Source organism: Bos mutus, chromosome 8, assembly GCF_027580195.1.
Source record: "Bos mutus isolate GX-2022 chromosome 8, NWIPB_WYAK_1.1, whole genome shotgun sequence".
NCBI lineage: Eukaryota > Metazoa > Chordata > Mammalia > Artiodactyla > Bovidae > Bos > Bos mutus.
In genome coordinates this window covers 28,072,272-28,088,916 of record NC_091624.1, presented here as the reverse complement: position 1 = coordinate 28,088,916, position 16,645 = coordinate 28,072,272, and the positions used below count along the sequence as shown (strand labels likewise).

General features: G+C 43.0%; 1 protein-coding gene across 9 annotated transcripts in view; it reads left to right on the top strand.

Moving 5' to 3' along the window:
• The window catches only part of WNK2 (WNK lysine deficient protein kinase 2), a 146,872-nt gene extending 131,483 nt beyond the window's left edge, over positions 1 to 15,389 (top strand). For all 9 annotated transcript variants that reach the window (XM_070375260.1, XM_070375258.1, XM_070375255.1 and 6 more), the window contains 2 exons: positions 12,240 to 12,351; positions 15,185 to 15,389. In XM_070375260.1, the coding sequence (XP_070231361.1) occupies positions 12,240 to 12,351; positions 15,185 to 15,210 (138 nt within the window). In that variant the 3' untranslated portion in view covers positions 15,211 to 15,389. The remainder of the gene's footprint in view (positions 1 to 12,239; positions 12,352 to 15,184) is intronic.
• Positions 15,390 to 16,645: the final 1,256 nt, after the last annotated feature.

Here is a 16,645-nt window from a genome sequence, read left to right as displayed (position 1 = left end):
TTTGTATGATTTATATCTTTCTGCATTATTTTGTGGTCTAGTTCAGTTCAGTCACTCCTGTGGAGCTCTTGCAGTCAAGCCCTGCTGGCCTTCAAAGCCAGGTACTTTTGGGGCTCCTCCCTCTGCTATCAGAGCCTCAGGCTGGAGAACCTGACTTGGGGCTCAAAGCTCTAACTCATGTGGGAGAACTTCTGCGATGTGATTAATCTCCAGTTTGTGGATAGTCCATCTAGTGTGTATGGGATTTGATTATATTGCAAGTATACCCTTCCTACCATCTTGTTTTTGTTTATTCCTTATATCCTTGGATGTAGCATATCTTTTTTGGCCACTTTCAGTCTTTTTTATTGATGGCTCCTCAGCATTTTTTGTGTGTATGTATGCTCCTGAGAGGGGGTGAACCCGAGCTCTTCCTGCTGCACCATCTTGGATGAGCTCTCAGGAGTTTTATTTCATGTCATTTTACTTTCTTAAAAAAATTTTTTTAATTGAAGTACAGTTGAGCTATTTCAAATCCTGAAAGATGATGCTGTGGAAGTGCTACACTCAATATGCCAGCAAATTTGGGAAACTCAGCAGTGGCCACAGGACTGGAAAAGGTCAGTTTTCATTCCAATGCCAAAGAATGCTCAAACTACCACACAATTGCACTCATCTCACATGCTCGTAAAGTAATGCTCAAAATTCTCCAAGCCAGGCTTCAGCAATACGTGAACTGTGAAATTCCAGATGTTGAAGCTGGATTTAGAAAAGGCAGAGGAACCAGAGATCAAATTGCCAACATCAGCTGGATCATGGAAAAAGCAAGAGAGTTCCAGAAAAACATGTATTTCTGCTTTATTGACTATGCCAAAGCCTTTGACTGTGTGGATCACAATAAACTGTGGAAAATTCTGAAAGAGATGGAAATACCAGACCTTCCTGACCTATATGCATGTCAGGAAGCAACACTCAGAACTGGACATGGAACAACAGACTGGTTCCAAATAGGAAAAGGAATATGTCAAGGCTGTATATTGTCACCCTGTTTATTTAACTTATACGCAGAGTATATTGTGAGAAACGCTGGGCTGGAAGAAGCACAAGCTGGAATCAAGATTGCAGGGAGAAATATCAATAACCTCAGATATGCAGATGACACCAGCCTTATGGCAGAAAGTGAAGAAGAACTAAAAAGCCTCTTGATAGAAGTGAAACAGGAGAGTGAAAAAGTTGGCTTAAAGCTCAACATTCAGAAAACGAAGATCATGGCACCTGGTCCCATCACTTCATGGGAAATAGATGGGGAAACAGTGGGAACAGTGTCAGACTTTATTTTTTAGGGCCCCAAAATCACTGCAGATGGTGACTGCAGCCATGAAATTAAAAGATGCTTACTCCTTGGAAGGAAAGTTATGACCAACCTAGATAGCATATTCAAAAGCAGAGACATTACTTTGCCAACAAAGGTCTGTCTGGTCAAGGCTATGGTTTTTCCTGTGGTCATGTATGGATGTGAGAGTTGGACTGTGAGGAAAGCTGAGCACTGAAGAATTGATGCTTTTGAACTGTGGTGTTGGAGAAGACTCCTGAGAGTCCCTTGGACTGCAAGGAGATCCAACCAGTCCATTCTAAAGATTAGTCCTGGGTGTTCATTGGAAGGACTGATGTTGAAGCTGAAACTCCGAAACTTTGGCCACCTCATGCGAAGAGCTGACTCATTGGAAAAGACCCTGATGCTGGGAGGGATTGAGGGCAGGAGGAGAAGGGAATGACAGAAGATGAGATGGCTGGATGGCATCACTGACTCAATGTACATGAGTTTGAGTAAACTCCGGGAGTTGGTGATGGACAGGGAGGCCTGGCATGCTGCGATTCATGGGGTCACAAAGAGTCGGACACCATTGAGCGACTGAACTGAACTGAACTGAACTGATAGTTGATTTAAACTATTTATTAGTTTCAAATGTGCAGCATTGTGATTCAATATTTTTATAGATGTATATCATTAAAATTATTATAAAATGTTGGCTATATTCCCTGTGCTGTACAATATATCTTTGTAGCTTATTTATTTTATACATATTGGTTTATATCTCTTAATCTCCAGCTACTGTCTTGCCTTCTCTCCCTCCAGCTTCCCACTGGTAGCCACTAATTTATTTTCTGCATATCTTTGAATCTGTATCTGTTTTGTTATGTTCATTTTTTTTAGATTCCACATATATCTGATCAGATACAGTATTTGTCTTTCTCTCTCTGACTTTTTTCACTAAGCACAATACTCTCCAGCTTCATCTATATTGATGTGAATGGCAAAATTTCATTCTTATGGCTGAGTAATATTCCATTATATATGTAAACCACATATCTTTATCCATTCATCTGTTTCTTAGGTTGTTTCCATATTTTGGCTGTTGTACATAATGCTGCTGTGAACATACGTTTGAGGTACATGTATCTTTTTAAATTAGTGTTTTCATTTTCTGTTGATTCATACTCAAGAATGGAATTGCTGAATCATATAGTCTTTCTAGTTTCAGTTTTTTGAAAAACCTCTATGATTTTTCCATAGTGGCTCCACCAATTTGCATTCCCATCAACAGTGTACTAGGGTACCCTTTTATCAGTATCCTTGCCAACATTTGTTATTGGTGATCTTTTTGGTTATAGCTATTGTGATAGGTGTAAGGTGATGCCTCACTGTGATATTGACTTACGTTTCTCTGATAACCAGTATTGAAAATCTTCTCATGTGCCTTTGGTCATCTGTATGTTTTCTTTGAAAAATATCTATTCCAGTCCTCTGCCTATTTTTTAAAATAAGATGTTTTGTTTATATTGAGTTATATGAGCTGTTTGTTTATTTTGGATATTAACCCCTTATCGGTCATATACTTTGCAAATATTTTCTCACTTTCAATAGGTTGTCTTTTCTTTTGGTCAAAGGTTTCTTTACCTGTGCAAAAGTTTTTAAGTTTAATTAATTCCCACTTGTTTATTTTTATTTTTGTTTCCTTTGCCTTAGTTTTGTAGTCTTTAGATTATAGACCTTTTGCCTCTTTGGTTAAGTTTATTCCTAGATATTTTATTCTCTTTGGTGCAATTTTAAATGGGATTATTTTATTGCTTTCTGATAGTTGATTATTAGTGTTTAGAAAAGCAATAGGTTTCTGTTTGTCAGTCTTATATCCTACAACTTTATTGGATTCATTAATTAGTTCTCATCGTTTTTTGTTGGGACTTTAGAATTTTCTATATATAATATATCATCTGCAAATAGTGACATTTTCACTTTTTCCTTTCAAATTTGGATACCTTTTGTTTCTTTTTCTTATCTGATTGCTGTGGCTAGGACTGCCAGTACTATGTTGAAAGTGGCAAAAGTGGGCATCCTTATTTTGTTCCTGATTTTAGAGGGAAAAGCTGAGTATGTTAGCTGTCAGTGTGTCATGAATGGCCTTTATTATGTTCAAATATGTTTTTTTCTGTACCAACTTTGTTGTGAGTCCTTATCATGAATGGAAGTTGAATTTTGTCAAATGTTTTTCCTGTGTCTATTGAAATGATCATGTGATTCTTATCCTCCCTTTTGTTAATGTGGTGTATCACACTGATTGACTTGTGGATTTTGAACTATCTTTGCATTTGTGGAATAAATCACACTTGATTATGGTATATGATCCTTTTTATATGTTGTTGAATTTGGTTTGCTAATATTTTTGAGGATTTTTGTGTCTATATTCATCAGAGATACTGAAGTAATTTTCTCTTTTGGGTAATGCCTTTTCCTAAATTTTATCAGGGTAATAATAGCCTCATAGAATGAATTTGGGAGTGTTCCCCCCGCTTCATTTATTGGTGCTAGGTATTAGCTCTTCTTATTGTATTTGGTAGAATTTCCCTGGGAAGCCATCTATCTATACCTGGACTTTTGTTTGCTGGCAGTGTTTTTTTTGTTGTTGTTAACACTAATTCAATTTCTTATTGATCTGTTCAGTTTGTTTCTGTCTTTCTGATTCAGTCTTTGAGTACTTTGTGTTTCTCAGATTTTTATCCATTCCTTCTAGGTTGTTCAGCTTGTTGGCATATAACTGTCTGTAATATTCTCTGACAATATTGTGTTTCACTGATATTGGTTGTAGTCTTCTCTTTCCTATCTTACTTTGCTTATGTGAATTCTCTTTTTTTCTTAATGAGCCTATCTAAAAGCTTATCAATTTTGTCTATCCTTTTAAAAAATCATCTCTTGCTTCCATTGATCTTTTCTATTTTTTGTCTCTATTTTATTCATTTCCTCTCTGATCTTTATTATTTTTCAATAAAGATCAATAAAAAATATTATTTTAAAATAATGCCTTAATTATTTCTTTACTTGTGCTGACTTGAGCTTTGTTCTTTTTCTAATTCATTTACGTAGAAGATAGCTTGATTTTTCTTATATGCTCAGATATGTATGTATCATTATAATGTTCCCTATTACATCTACTTTTGCTGCATCACATTAGTGGTACAAAGGTGTGTTTTTGTTTTTATTTCTCTTTTTTTCTGATTTCCTCACTGACCCATTGTTTCTTGTAAAGACATGTTATTTAGGCTCCATGTGTTTGTGTTTTTTCTTCCAGTAATTGGTTTCTAGTTTCACACTGCTGTGGTTCGGGGAAAAAAGCATGATGTAATTTCAATGCTCTTATATTTATTGAGACTTGTTTTGTGGCCTAGTCTGTGATCTATCCTGGAGCTCATTTCCATGTGAAGTTGAAAAGAAATGTGCATTCTGCTGTTTTGGGGATGGAACGCCCTATATATATGTATCTATTATGTATATCCGGTCTAGTGTGTCATTTAAGACCACTGTTTCCTTATTGATTTTCCATCTGTATGAATCTGTCCCTTGATGTAAGTGGAGTGTTAAACTCTCCTACTATTTTTCTATTATTGTCAGTTTCTTGTTTTTATGTCTGTTAATATTTGTTTTCCATAAATTTAGTTGTACCTGTATGACCAGCCTAGATAGCATATTCAAAAGCAGAGACATTACTTTGCCAACAAAGGTCTGTCTAGTCAAGGCTATGGTTTTTCCTGTGGTCATGTATGGATGTGAGAGTTGGACTGGGAAGAAGGCTGAGCGCCGAAGAATTGATGCTTTTGAACTGTGGTGGTGGAGAAGATTCTTGAGAGTCTTGGACTGCAAGGAGATCCAACCAGTCCATTCTGAAGGAGATCTGCCCTGGGATTTCTTTGGAAGGAATGATGCTAAAGCTGAAACTCCAATACTTTGGCCACCTCATGTGAAGAGTTGACTCATTGGAAAAGACTCTGATGCTGGGAGGGATTGGGGGCAGGAGGAGAAGGGGACGACAGAGGATGAGATGGCTGGATGACATCACTGACTCGATGGACATGAGTCTCAGTGAACTCTGGGAGTTGGTGATGGACAGGGAGGCCTGGCGTGCTGCGATTCATGGGGTCGCAAAGAGTCAGACACGACTGAGCGACTGATCTGATCTGATTTGATATGGGATGTATATATATTAATGAATGTTATATTCTTTTTTTTAAATTGATCACTGTATCATTATATAATGCCCTTCGTTTTATTTTTTATGGACTTTCCTTTAAAGTCTTATCTGTAAGATGTAAGTATTGATACCAGCTTTCTTGTCATTTTCATTTGCATGAAAAATAGTCTGCATGTCTTTTGAAATTTTTATTTATTTTAATTTATTTTTTGCCTATGCTGTGTCTTCATTGCTCCATGCAGGCTTTCTCTAGTTGTGGTGAGCAGGGTCTACTCTCGAGTTGCAGTGCACAGGCTTTTCATTGCAGCGACTGCTTTCATTGCAGAGCTCAATCTCTAGACTTAGTCTTCAGTAGTTGTAGGCATATTGGCTCAGGATTTGCAGCATGTGGGCTCAGTAGTTGTGGCACACGGGCTTAGTAGCCCCACGGCATGTAGAATCTTCCTAGACCAGGGATTAAACCCATGACCCCTGCACTGACAGCTGGATTCTTAATAACTGCTGCTGCCGCTAAATCACTTCAGTCATGTCCGGCTCTGTGCGACCCCAGAGACGACAGCCCACCAGGCTCCCCTGTCCCTGGGATTCTCCAGGCAAGAACACTGGAGTGGGTTGCCATTTCCTTCTCCCATGCATCAAAGTGAAAAGTGAAAGTGAAGTCGCTCAGTCATGTCCGACCCTCAGCGACCCCATGGACTAGACTACCAGAGAAATCCTAGTCTGTGTGTCTTTCAAGAGGGTCTCTTGCACACAAATGGGTCCAGTTATCTGCTCTGTCTTTTGATTGAAACATTTAGATACATACAAGTTTGTATTTAACTGCTTTTTTGTTACTTGTTTTCTGGTTGTTTTTATCATTCTGTATTCTTTTCTTCTTCCTTTAGTTTCTTCCCTTTGATGATTTTCTTTAGTGATATGCTTGTGTTACTTTCTCTATTTTTTGTGTATCCATTGTAGTATTTTGATTGTGGTTACCATGAGGTTCATATATGTTGACCTATATATTTGCTTTTTTAAACTGGTAGCCATTTAAGTTCAAATACATTCTAAAGGACACTTTACTACCCTCCCCTATGGTTTGTGGTTTTGATGTCATATTTTACATCTTCATGTATATACATTAACTGTTTATTGTAGTTATAGTAGATTTTCTAACTTTTGTCTTATAATCTTTGTACTAGCTTATGTTGAGTGATTGACCCACAGCCTTTACTACATATTTGTGTTTACTTGTGGGGTTTTTCCTTTCCTATAAATTCTTACTGTCATCACCGACTCATGGACGTGAGTTTGAACAAACTCCAGGAGTTGATGATGGACAGGGAAGCCTGGCATGCTGCAATCCATGGAGTCTCAAAGAGACATCAGTCACGACTGAGTGATCAAACTGAACTGAACTGATAAATTCTTACATCTTGTACCTCTTTCTTTTCCACGTGGGGAAAACAATTTAAGACTACTTTTAGGATTGGTTTAGTATTGATAAACTCCTTTGCTGCTAAGTCGCTTCAGTCATGTCTGACTCTACACAACCCCATAGACGGCAGCCCACCAGGCTCCCCCATCCCTGGGATTCTCCAGGCAAGAACACTGGAGTGGGTTGCCATTTCCTTCTCCAATGCATGAAAGTGAAAACTGAAAGGGAAGTTGCTCAATTGTGTCTGACTCTTCACGACCCCGTGGACTACAGCCTACCAGGCTCCTCCGTCCATAGGATTTTCCAGGCAAGAGTACTGGAGTGGGGTGCCATCGCCTTCTCTGGATAAACTCCTTTAGTTTTTCCTTATTTGAGAAGTTCTTTATTTCCCTTTCAATTCTGAATGATAGTCCTGCTGGAAATAATCCTAGTTGTAGGTTTTTCCCTTTTACCACTCTGAGTATGTCATGCCATTCCCTTTTGGCCTGCTAAGTTTCTGCAGAAAATTCAGCGGATAGACTTATGGGTACTCCTTTGTATGTGACTTTATGTGACTTTTTCTCTGGCTACCTTTAATTTTTCTCTTTAATTTAACTTTTCCCATTTTAACTATGATACGTTCTGGTCTGTATCTCTCAGTTCATCTTGTTTGGAATGCTCTGAATACCTAGATATCTGTTTCCTTCTTCAGGTTCAGGAAATTTTCAGCCATAATTTCATTAAATACATTTTCAACCCTCTTCACTCTCTCTTCTCTCTGGAACCTCTATAATGTGAATGTTAGCATACTTGATGTTGTCTCAGAGGTTCCTTAAACTGTTCTCATATTTTAAAAATTTGTTTATCTTTTTACCATTCTGGTTGGGTGATTTCCATTATTCTGTCTTCCAGATCACTTGTGCATTCTTCTCTATTACTTAGTCTTCTCTTAATTCTTTCTAGTATGTTTTTCACTTTAGTTATTTCATTCTTCAATTCTGACTGGTTTTTGTACTTTCTAGTTCCTTGTTAGAATTCTCTCTGTGTTCATCTTTTCTTTTCCCTAGTTTGTTTAACATTCTTATTACCAATGCTTTGAACTCATTATCTGGTAAATTCTCTCTGTTCTTATTGGTGGTTTTGTCATTGTTCTTTCATTGGAAAGACATTCTTTGGTTTTCTCACTTTGCTTAACATTTCCTCTTGCTATGAAATTAGGTGAAACTGTTACCTATCCTGATCTTGGTGTGTTGTACTTATGTGGAGACCTTTATGCAGTCTGCCTGTGCTCAGCAGTTGTGATGTGAGAGGTGGATCTGATGGGTCATGTCTCCCCCCAGGATGTGCTGTCTGGTATCACCTGGTGGGTGATGGGGCTGGAGATGGAGGGACTAGAGCCATAGCCAAGTGTGAACTGAAGCTTCTTCTATGCTGAGTGGTCATCGCTACTCTATCAGGGGTGGGGACTTGTCCCCAGGTGCTGGAGCAGGGGTGGTATCTGAGCTGGTTGCTTTCCCTCCAAGTGTGCACTCTACCCTCTCCTAGAAATGGCACCTTTGCCCCAGGAGGCACAGTGCCAGAGCAGAAAGGGCTGCAGTGGGCACCAGGTGCGGGGCAAGATATACAGTGGGACAGTCCCAGCAAGCTAGTCAGCCCCAATCAGCTCCTGATCTGCTGCCTCTGAGTACCAGCAGTGGCTGTACTCGCCCCATTTATATGCAAGGTTAGGTTTGAGCCAGCTCCATCCCCAGCTACACACTCTGCTTAGCAATGACAGCTTTCAACCTGGTGGGAAATCTCCAGAGGTAGAGGGGCTGGGCACATGCTAGGCAGTTTCATGAAACTCTCCAGAACGCCATCCTACACTTCATTCCTGGGAGTAAGCAAGCTTGGGTCTAGGTTTCTAGGTTTCTCACCCTCCTCGAAGTCCAGTTGATTTTCAGACCACTGAAGAAGACATATACCCTTCTGGAACTCCTATACTGTAAAGGTCAGCATGTTGGACCCTAGGGCTGAAGTACCAAATATGTACGTCAAATCACCAGCAGGAGAGATCTGGTGACCGCCACATACCACCCTTCTCTTCTGTGGGCCCAGATCCCAGGCTGATAGCTCCTTTCCCTTCTTACGTGACTCATATGGCTCTTTCTTTTACAGCTTTTGTTTTAGAAGAATTTTTCTTTCCATTTCCAGTTTATTTTCAGGGAGAGTTGCTCCACATATTAGATGTATTTTTGATGCGTTCATGGGGGAGGGTGAGGTTGGCATCATCTTCCTACTCTGCCATCTTGATCTCCTCTCCTCCCTCCTTTTACTTTCAACGTCTTTGTGTTTTTGTATCGAAAGTGAGTTTTTTGTAGACAGCATATAGATCACTTGTGCTTTTTTATCCGGTCTGCCAATCTTTTATTTAGTGATTTCAATCCATTTACATTAAAATGTCTTACAGTTTTTTATTCCTCAATTACTTCATTGTTGCCTCAAGTTTTTTTTTGTAGTGTGTTTTGATTCCTCCCCCTTTTAACTTTTCTGTATATATTTTTATTTTCTTATTGATTACCTTGGGGTTTACAGTTAAAATCTTAGCCTTATAACAGCTTTATGTGAATGATACCACCTTGTTTCAATAGTGCGAGAGCACTTTACTTCTGTGTAACTCCATCCCTTCTCCTCTGTGTTTTTGCACAGACTGCATCTTTGTACACTGTGTGCCCATTCACATGGATTTATAATTGTTACATAATGCATTTGCCTTTTTAATCATGTAAGGGAAAAAGGAATTACAACCAAAATTACAATAGTATTGGCTTACATATTTAGCTATGTAGTTGCTTCGTTTATTTCTTCCCATGACTTTTGAGTTACTATTATCCTTTCATTTCAACCTGAAATGAAAGTTTTTTGTTTAGTATTTCTTGTGAGGCAAATCTTTTAGTAACAACCTGCTTTTGTTTCTGTTTATCCAGAAGTCTTAGTTTCTCCTTCAGCCTGCTCAGTGTAGAATCTTGGTTGACAGTCTTTTCTTTCTGTACTTCAAGTATTTTTTCCTGTTTTTAGTTTTCTCTTCTTGATAGACTCTGTACACTTATCTTCTTTTTTTTTCCTTTGTGTTTCTTAGAATTGACTATTTCAATTATATGGTCTCAAATTTGCTGATTCTTTTTCTGCCTGCTCAGATCTGCTTTTGAGCTCCTCTGAAGTGAAGTGAAGTTGCTCAGTTGTATCTGACTCTTTGCGACCCCATGGACAGTAGCCTACCAGGCTCTGCGATCCATGGGATTTTCCAGGCAAGAATACTGGAGTGGGCTGCCATTTCCTTCTCCAGGGGATCTTCCCAACCCAGGGATCGAACCCAGGTCTCCTGCATTGCAGACAGACGCTTTACCATCTGAGCCACTAGGGAAGCCTCTAGTGGAATTTTAATTTCAGTTATTATCCTTTTTAGCTCTAATATTTCAGCTCTAATATTTGGTTCCTTTTATAACTTCTTTGACTTTATTGATATTCTCATGTTGTTCATGCGTCATTATCCTGATTTCCTTTTTGTCCATGTTTCCTTTAATTCTTTGAACGTATTTGAAACAGTAGATTGAAAGTCTTTATTTTGTAAGTACAGTGTCTAGACTTCTTCAGGGACAGGTGCTGTTAATGAGTTTTCCCCTTTGTATGGATCATACTTTCCATTTTCTGTGTATAAATATTTGTGATTTCTTGGTGAAAACTGGACATCTGAATATTATAAGTGATAACTCTGGAAAACAGAGTCCTGCCTTCCCCAGCATTTGCTGGTTTTGTTTGCTGAAGGCTTAGTTAGTGGTCATTTTTTTTTCAAATTGTATTCCATTATATGTTATTTCAAGATATCAGGTATAATTCTGTGTTACACAGTAAATTCTTGATGTTTATCTTTTTATGTATAGTTTGTATCTGTTAATACTTATTTGTCCTCCAAAAATTTCTTGATTTTTCTAGGTCTTTAATAGTTCCATCTGCATTTTAGAAACCGCCTGTATGTATCTACAAAATAGCCTTATTGGATTTTTATTCTGATTGTATTAAGTCTGTTGATCATCTGGGTAAGATTTGACACATTAACAGTAGCAAGTCTATTATAAACATGACGTCTCTTTGTTTATGTCTAATTTTCTCTCAGTGAAGTTTTGTAGTTTTCAGTGTAAAGGTGTTACACATCTTTCATTAAATTTAACCTTGAGATAGTTGATATTTTGGAATGTGATTATAAATTTTATTGCTTTAAAATATCCTTTTACAGATTATGTTTGTAGCATATAGAAATATGGTTATTTTTTGTACCTTGTATCCTGCAATCTTGCTAAATTAACTTCTTAGTTCTAGAAATTGGTTTGTCTGCTCTTTTTGGTTTTCTCCATACACGGTCTTGTCGTCTGCAAATAAGGATGGTTTTCCTTTTTCTTTTCAGTCTGTGTTCCTTATTCCTTTTCTTTTATTGGCTGGAACTTTCCCATACAGTGTTGGCTAGGGGCAAGGGGAGCAAGGGGCAAGGGGAAATACATTTGGCATTTCACCATTGGCACAGGGTTGGCTGTGGGTTCTACAGAGGCCCTTCCAGATGGAGGAGGGACCCTGTGCTTTCTGTGAAGGAGTGTGGAACTTCTCAGATACTCCCCCTGCATCTGTGGGGAGCATCACATGGAATTCTCCTTTGGTATGTAACTGTGGGGAGATGCAGTGATTTTTGCTGGGATGACATCATTGCATTCGTGGGGCAAAACCTCACTTGGCTCTGATGTTTTATCTTTTTTTTTTTTTTAATTGCTTGGTTATATTTGCCAACATTGTGTCTAGAGAGTTTGAAGGCTGTTGGTCTGAAATCTCTTCTTGCAGTGGCTTCATAAGGTTTCTGCATCGTGGCCATGTTGGCCTCACTAACCATCACAGCTTGTTTCTCATTGTGCTGCTTCTCTTCCGGGGCTGTACCTGAGGAGCAGGGAGCAGAGGTGCCGCCCTGCCCCCGACTCCAGATCTCTGGGCACAGCCGTGCAGAGCTCCCAGCTGTTCTGGACCTCCCATCATGACACTGACTAGTCAAGCAGGAGGCCTTTGGGTGGGGGTGTGTGGTTCCCTCACTGTTACTCAGGGTTTAGGTCCTGCTGGGTCTGCTTTGAAGCCCACTCTGGCCTGTGGACATTCACGGCGTGTGGCTGCCTTCTTGCCCCACACTTTCACTCTGATGTCAGCCATTAAAAGGTGCCCCAGGGCATGTCCTGAGACCACCCTCTCCTGAGGATGGAGAAACTGCAGGGACCCCCAAGGCCACTGAGTGATGCTAGCTGATTGAAGCCATGTTTCTTGTCTTATAGATGAACACATCTCGAACAGCAATGGGGATGCCATGTCTGGCCCCGGTACCCAGCCCTGTACCCACCGTGGTCATTCCTGGAGCTGCCTCAGCCCTTCCTGTGCCCATGCCAGGTACTGCCCTCTCCTGCCTCCCAGCCCCACCTTTGGGCCAGTATGGAAGCCTGATCCCAGCTCCAGTGTCCTGGGGTCCCTGGGCAGCCCAGGCAGGCAGCCGGAGCCTCAACGCGGGGCCAAGCCTGGGCGCAGCAGATGCGCCAGCCCTCCCTGTGTTCTTCAGGCCAACTGTGGTCAGCATGCCCGGCCCCAGGCTGCAGATCATGTAGCTCTCTGTCTCACTACTTGCCAGTGGAAGACACTGAACAGCCTGGAGGAGTCGGGTTGTGGTTTGGCCTCCGAGTCCTTCCCTGTCTGCTCATGGGTGCCCAGCCAGGGAGCTGGCACATGGGCAGCAATCGTTGCTTCCTTTATTGCTGCAGACCTTATTTCCTCTTAGGTTCCTGTGGTCAACACTTGCTGTCTTTGCACTCACTTCCTGTACTTGAATCGATGGTTAGAACATTGTAATAACCCTGCAGAAGTACAGTGCCTTGAATTCCAGCTTTTCCATTCCCTGATGGAAAGACGTGTTTTAAAAAACCGTGTATCAGGAAAGGTGTATTTCATTTATAGTTGGTTTGTGCATTGATATCTCTATTTCCCACTTTAAGTTGCAGAGATATGAATGGTTTACAAATCTGAAGCTAAAGTCTGATCTTTTCTGTTGTACATGCTTTAAAAAAAATTGAACTAGTGACCTTGAATATTGAAGAGTTGCAAATGCTAGAGTAACTCTGCTTTGTATTCATAAAATGAGATCTCTCCAGCTGTATGGTCACAGATAGCAAACAGATGGACAAATTCCCTCAACTGCAGTGCCGTGGGCACTGCCAGCAGACTGCCCAGGGGTGCATGGTTATTGGGGCAGTGCATTGCTAATGGTAGTTGATCTCTTAGTCAGGAATGTTAGCATCTGTGTTTGGCTACGTGGAACTGCTGTAAAGTGCTGGGTAAGCAGACATGACCCAAAGCCTGCAGGGCTCCTCTGAGTGTGGGGGAGGTAAAGGTTTGTGTCTGGAGGTGCAGAAGCACAGGCAGGCCACCTGCTCTGCAGAGAGAGTGTGGCCCCTTCTGCTCAGGGGACCCACCAACCTCCCCTCCCAGCCTGCCTTCCTTTTCTGTTGTTTGCACAGAGGCCTGTGGCCACCTGGGCCTAGCTTTCCCAGTGTTCACAGGCTACTCTGCCCACCTCTGGCCTCCAGACTGTTCTGCAGGCACCAAGCCATCGTGCTGGGGGGTAGGAGGGATCCTCTCCTGGAAATTTCAGTGCTACTCATCTCAGACAGGCACCAAACAGCCCAGGGTGGGAGCTGAAGGCCCCACTCCCCACTGGCCAAGATGTTTCCCACTTCCCACTGGGAGGCAGCTGGTTGGGCTGCCCAGATGTGAATTGTATAGTTCTGTTGTACTTTGGGACTTCACTAGGACTGGCTGAATTCTTTTGGTTTAAATGTATTATTCCGTCAATTCAGTTAGAATTGAATTTTCTAGGTGATTATGCAGAATCTTCTGCCAGGGCATGAAGCTATAGTAAGAGATTTCTGTTCTCTGTAATGTGCCCCTGGGTCCTTGGATTGAGAATCATGTGCGCCTGGTTCCTGAGGGTGGTGGAAACTGCCCTCTTCCCACACCCACCCTGCTGTACCAGACATGCGGTTTGGAGTCCTGGCCTGTAACAGGAATGGTCAGTGGCACAGACTCTCCAAGAGATTGTATATTTGAAGGAGAAAAATAAACATTTTTGCTTGAAAACAGTGTGGAGCCACATCTTTTTCTTAACTTCTGGCCACAGAGAAGCTGAACCAGCCAGTCTCATAGGGAGCATCGGGTGGGCAGCCCTGGCAGGCAGCGCTGCTGTCCTGGCACAGCTTCACTCTCAGCAACACGCTTCTGTCAGCACCTCGCCCAGGAGGCTGGGGCGGCCAGGAGGGGCCAGGGGGCTGAGTGGCAGGTGCTGTCTTCCTGGCAGGATCTGGTGTGACTGACGCTGAGCCGACCTGACTTGGACGATGAGACTGGGGTGTTGGGCAGGGCTCGTAGGCCAGCTCTGTGGCTCCGGGCCTAGGTTAGCCTGTTCACTCGGCTTTCAGACATTGAATCTGAACTGCATTTGGATGTACAGTAGCCTCTGCCTATGGAGGGTATGAGTCTCATGGCCAACTGAAAGGTGTCTCTGACCGCTGTCCATGTTGTCTAACAGTAAGCCAGGTTTGTGTGACTCACCCTGGACACAGCTGGGTGGGGGCTGGGCCACCTGCACTCCGGTCACTGGAGGGGCTCTGCTGTCCAGCAGGTGCAAGTTGGGGGAGGCCCCCTGCAGGGCTCACCACATTTTCCTGGCTCACCCACCCTGATGGCCTTTTGCTCAGCTGGCGGTGCCCCTGCATGCCTGCTGCATGCACTCAAGCTGGGGGTTGCGGTTCCTCCCACTCCACCCAGCTGGGGTCTCTGCCCTGGTCTGTTTGTCCTGTGTTTCCACCGAGGTGCAGTCAGGCGTTGTGCTCCAGCCACCCACAGTGCTCCACCTCAGCACTGGCTCTGAGCAGAGGCCGAGGCGGCTTGGGATGCTGCTCTGCTTGCTGTGCCCAAGGAGCCAGAGGTCCCTCACTCTCCAGAGCAACATTTGTGCGGACCCTGGGAGGCCCTGCCTGGTTCGGGCGGTTGCTCAGTGTGGAAGGAGGCCAGATGACAGAGGCAGCCAGGAGTCTTATCTGTATAGTGCCTGGGTCGTGGTCAGGCGGCCCGGTCCTCCACGGAGTGTGACAGCTCTGGTGTCACCATTCCAACTTCCGGGGCCTCACGTGGTCACGGCAGGCCTATAATGAGCTGTGGCGGTTTTGTTTTCTAGATTCTGAAAGTGAGAAGCCCGACTGAGCCCAGGCAGGCCGACCCAGACCCAGACGCCAGGCCCTGTGTCATCTCACGCAGAGAAGGCGAGCCCACGCCTCGTGTCCGGTTCACGATGTTTTGTAATCACTTTCTAAGCATTTTTTATTCACAATTGGAAACACAAATGTAAGCAAGAATAAAAAAATATTTTGGGGGAAACAGGACTTTGGTTTTTCAAACTCTCTTTTCTGGTGGTCCCCAGACAGGCAGGTAACCCGCGATGGTGGTAAGTGAATGAGGGTGTTGGAGAAACTCCTGGGATCGCACAGCTGGACGGGTCTGGGGGTAAGTACCCTTAGCTAAGGGGTTCTTGAATATAGGGATGACACTTTCTATGGTGCTTAATAGTGCCCAGGGTAGCTCAAGGTCCTTGTGTCCAGACAGTAGCTAGTATGGGTCAGACGTGTGATAAAGACCCACCTCTCAGAGAAGCAGTTGAGGTTGTGGGTTGCAGGCATCCTGGCCGCAATTTTCAGGCATTCTCCTCCTTCACACCCAGGACAGCCCCTTTCTATGCAGAGCCCTGGAGGCTGAACAGTGGTGCCCATCTCTGTTGATGGCTCCTTGGCCCATCCAGGCTTGGGCCTTTGTGCACACAGCTCCATTCATTATGCTGCCCCTCAGGCTTCCTTACTCTGTCACTTGACATGATCATACATCCCCCAGGCACAGGACAGGCATCCACAGTGGCTTGAAATGACCCTTCGTTCAGATTTCACATGCACCACTAGGAGGGGCCAGGCGCAGGTCTGAAGCCCCTGACTTCAGTAGGGGGTGGGATCGGCCCAGTGGCCCTTGTAGGGCTGCACCACCACCATGGTAGGGTGTCCGAAGCACAGTGTGAAAGCCAGGGAACTGGCTAGGGGCTTCACAGAGTAGCATGCAGTAGTAAAGTTGCAGCCTGGTCAGCTGGAAAGGAGGATCACACTGGGACCTGGAGTTTGGTGTAGAATTCAGGGGGTCCCATTCATTGGGATGAGAAAATTGTATCTTGGTTTTCCATTAATCTCTGAGTGTGATTTAGTGTTTCCTCCAGTGAAGAATGTAGAGTTGGAGCAGCAGCACCTGGGCTATGTCACCACTGGAGCCCACAGATGCTTTGTGTGACATTGTAGTTGTCAAGGTGTCCCCAAGTGTTATGTTTGGTTGTCACACAAATTGCCAGCCCCTTAGACTCAGTACCTATCCAACTGGCTGACAAAAGCAGAGCAGCACAGGCTTCCTGCCTCCCCACAGCTTCTCAGAGGGTGTGCAGGTGAAATTTTGGGGCATACATAGGGGCTGCCCACTTCATGCCTGTCAGCTGTTGGTGTTGCTGCCCAGGCCAAGTGGACATGTGCCAGTGTGTGCTCTCTGTGATGAAGCAGAGTAGGCACATGTTTTACCACGTGTAACAACATTGTGTATTTTCATTGTGTTC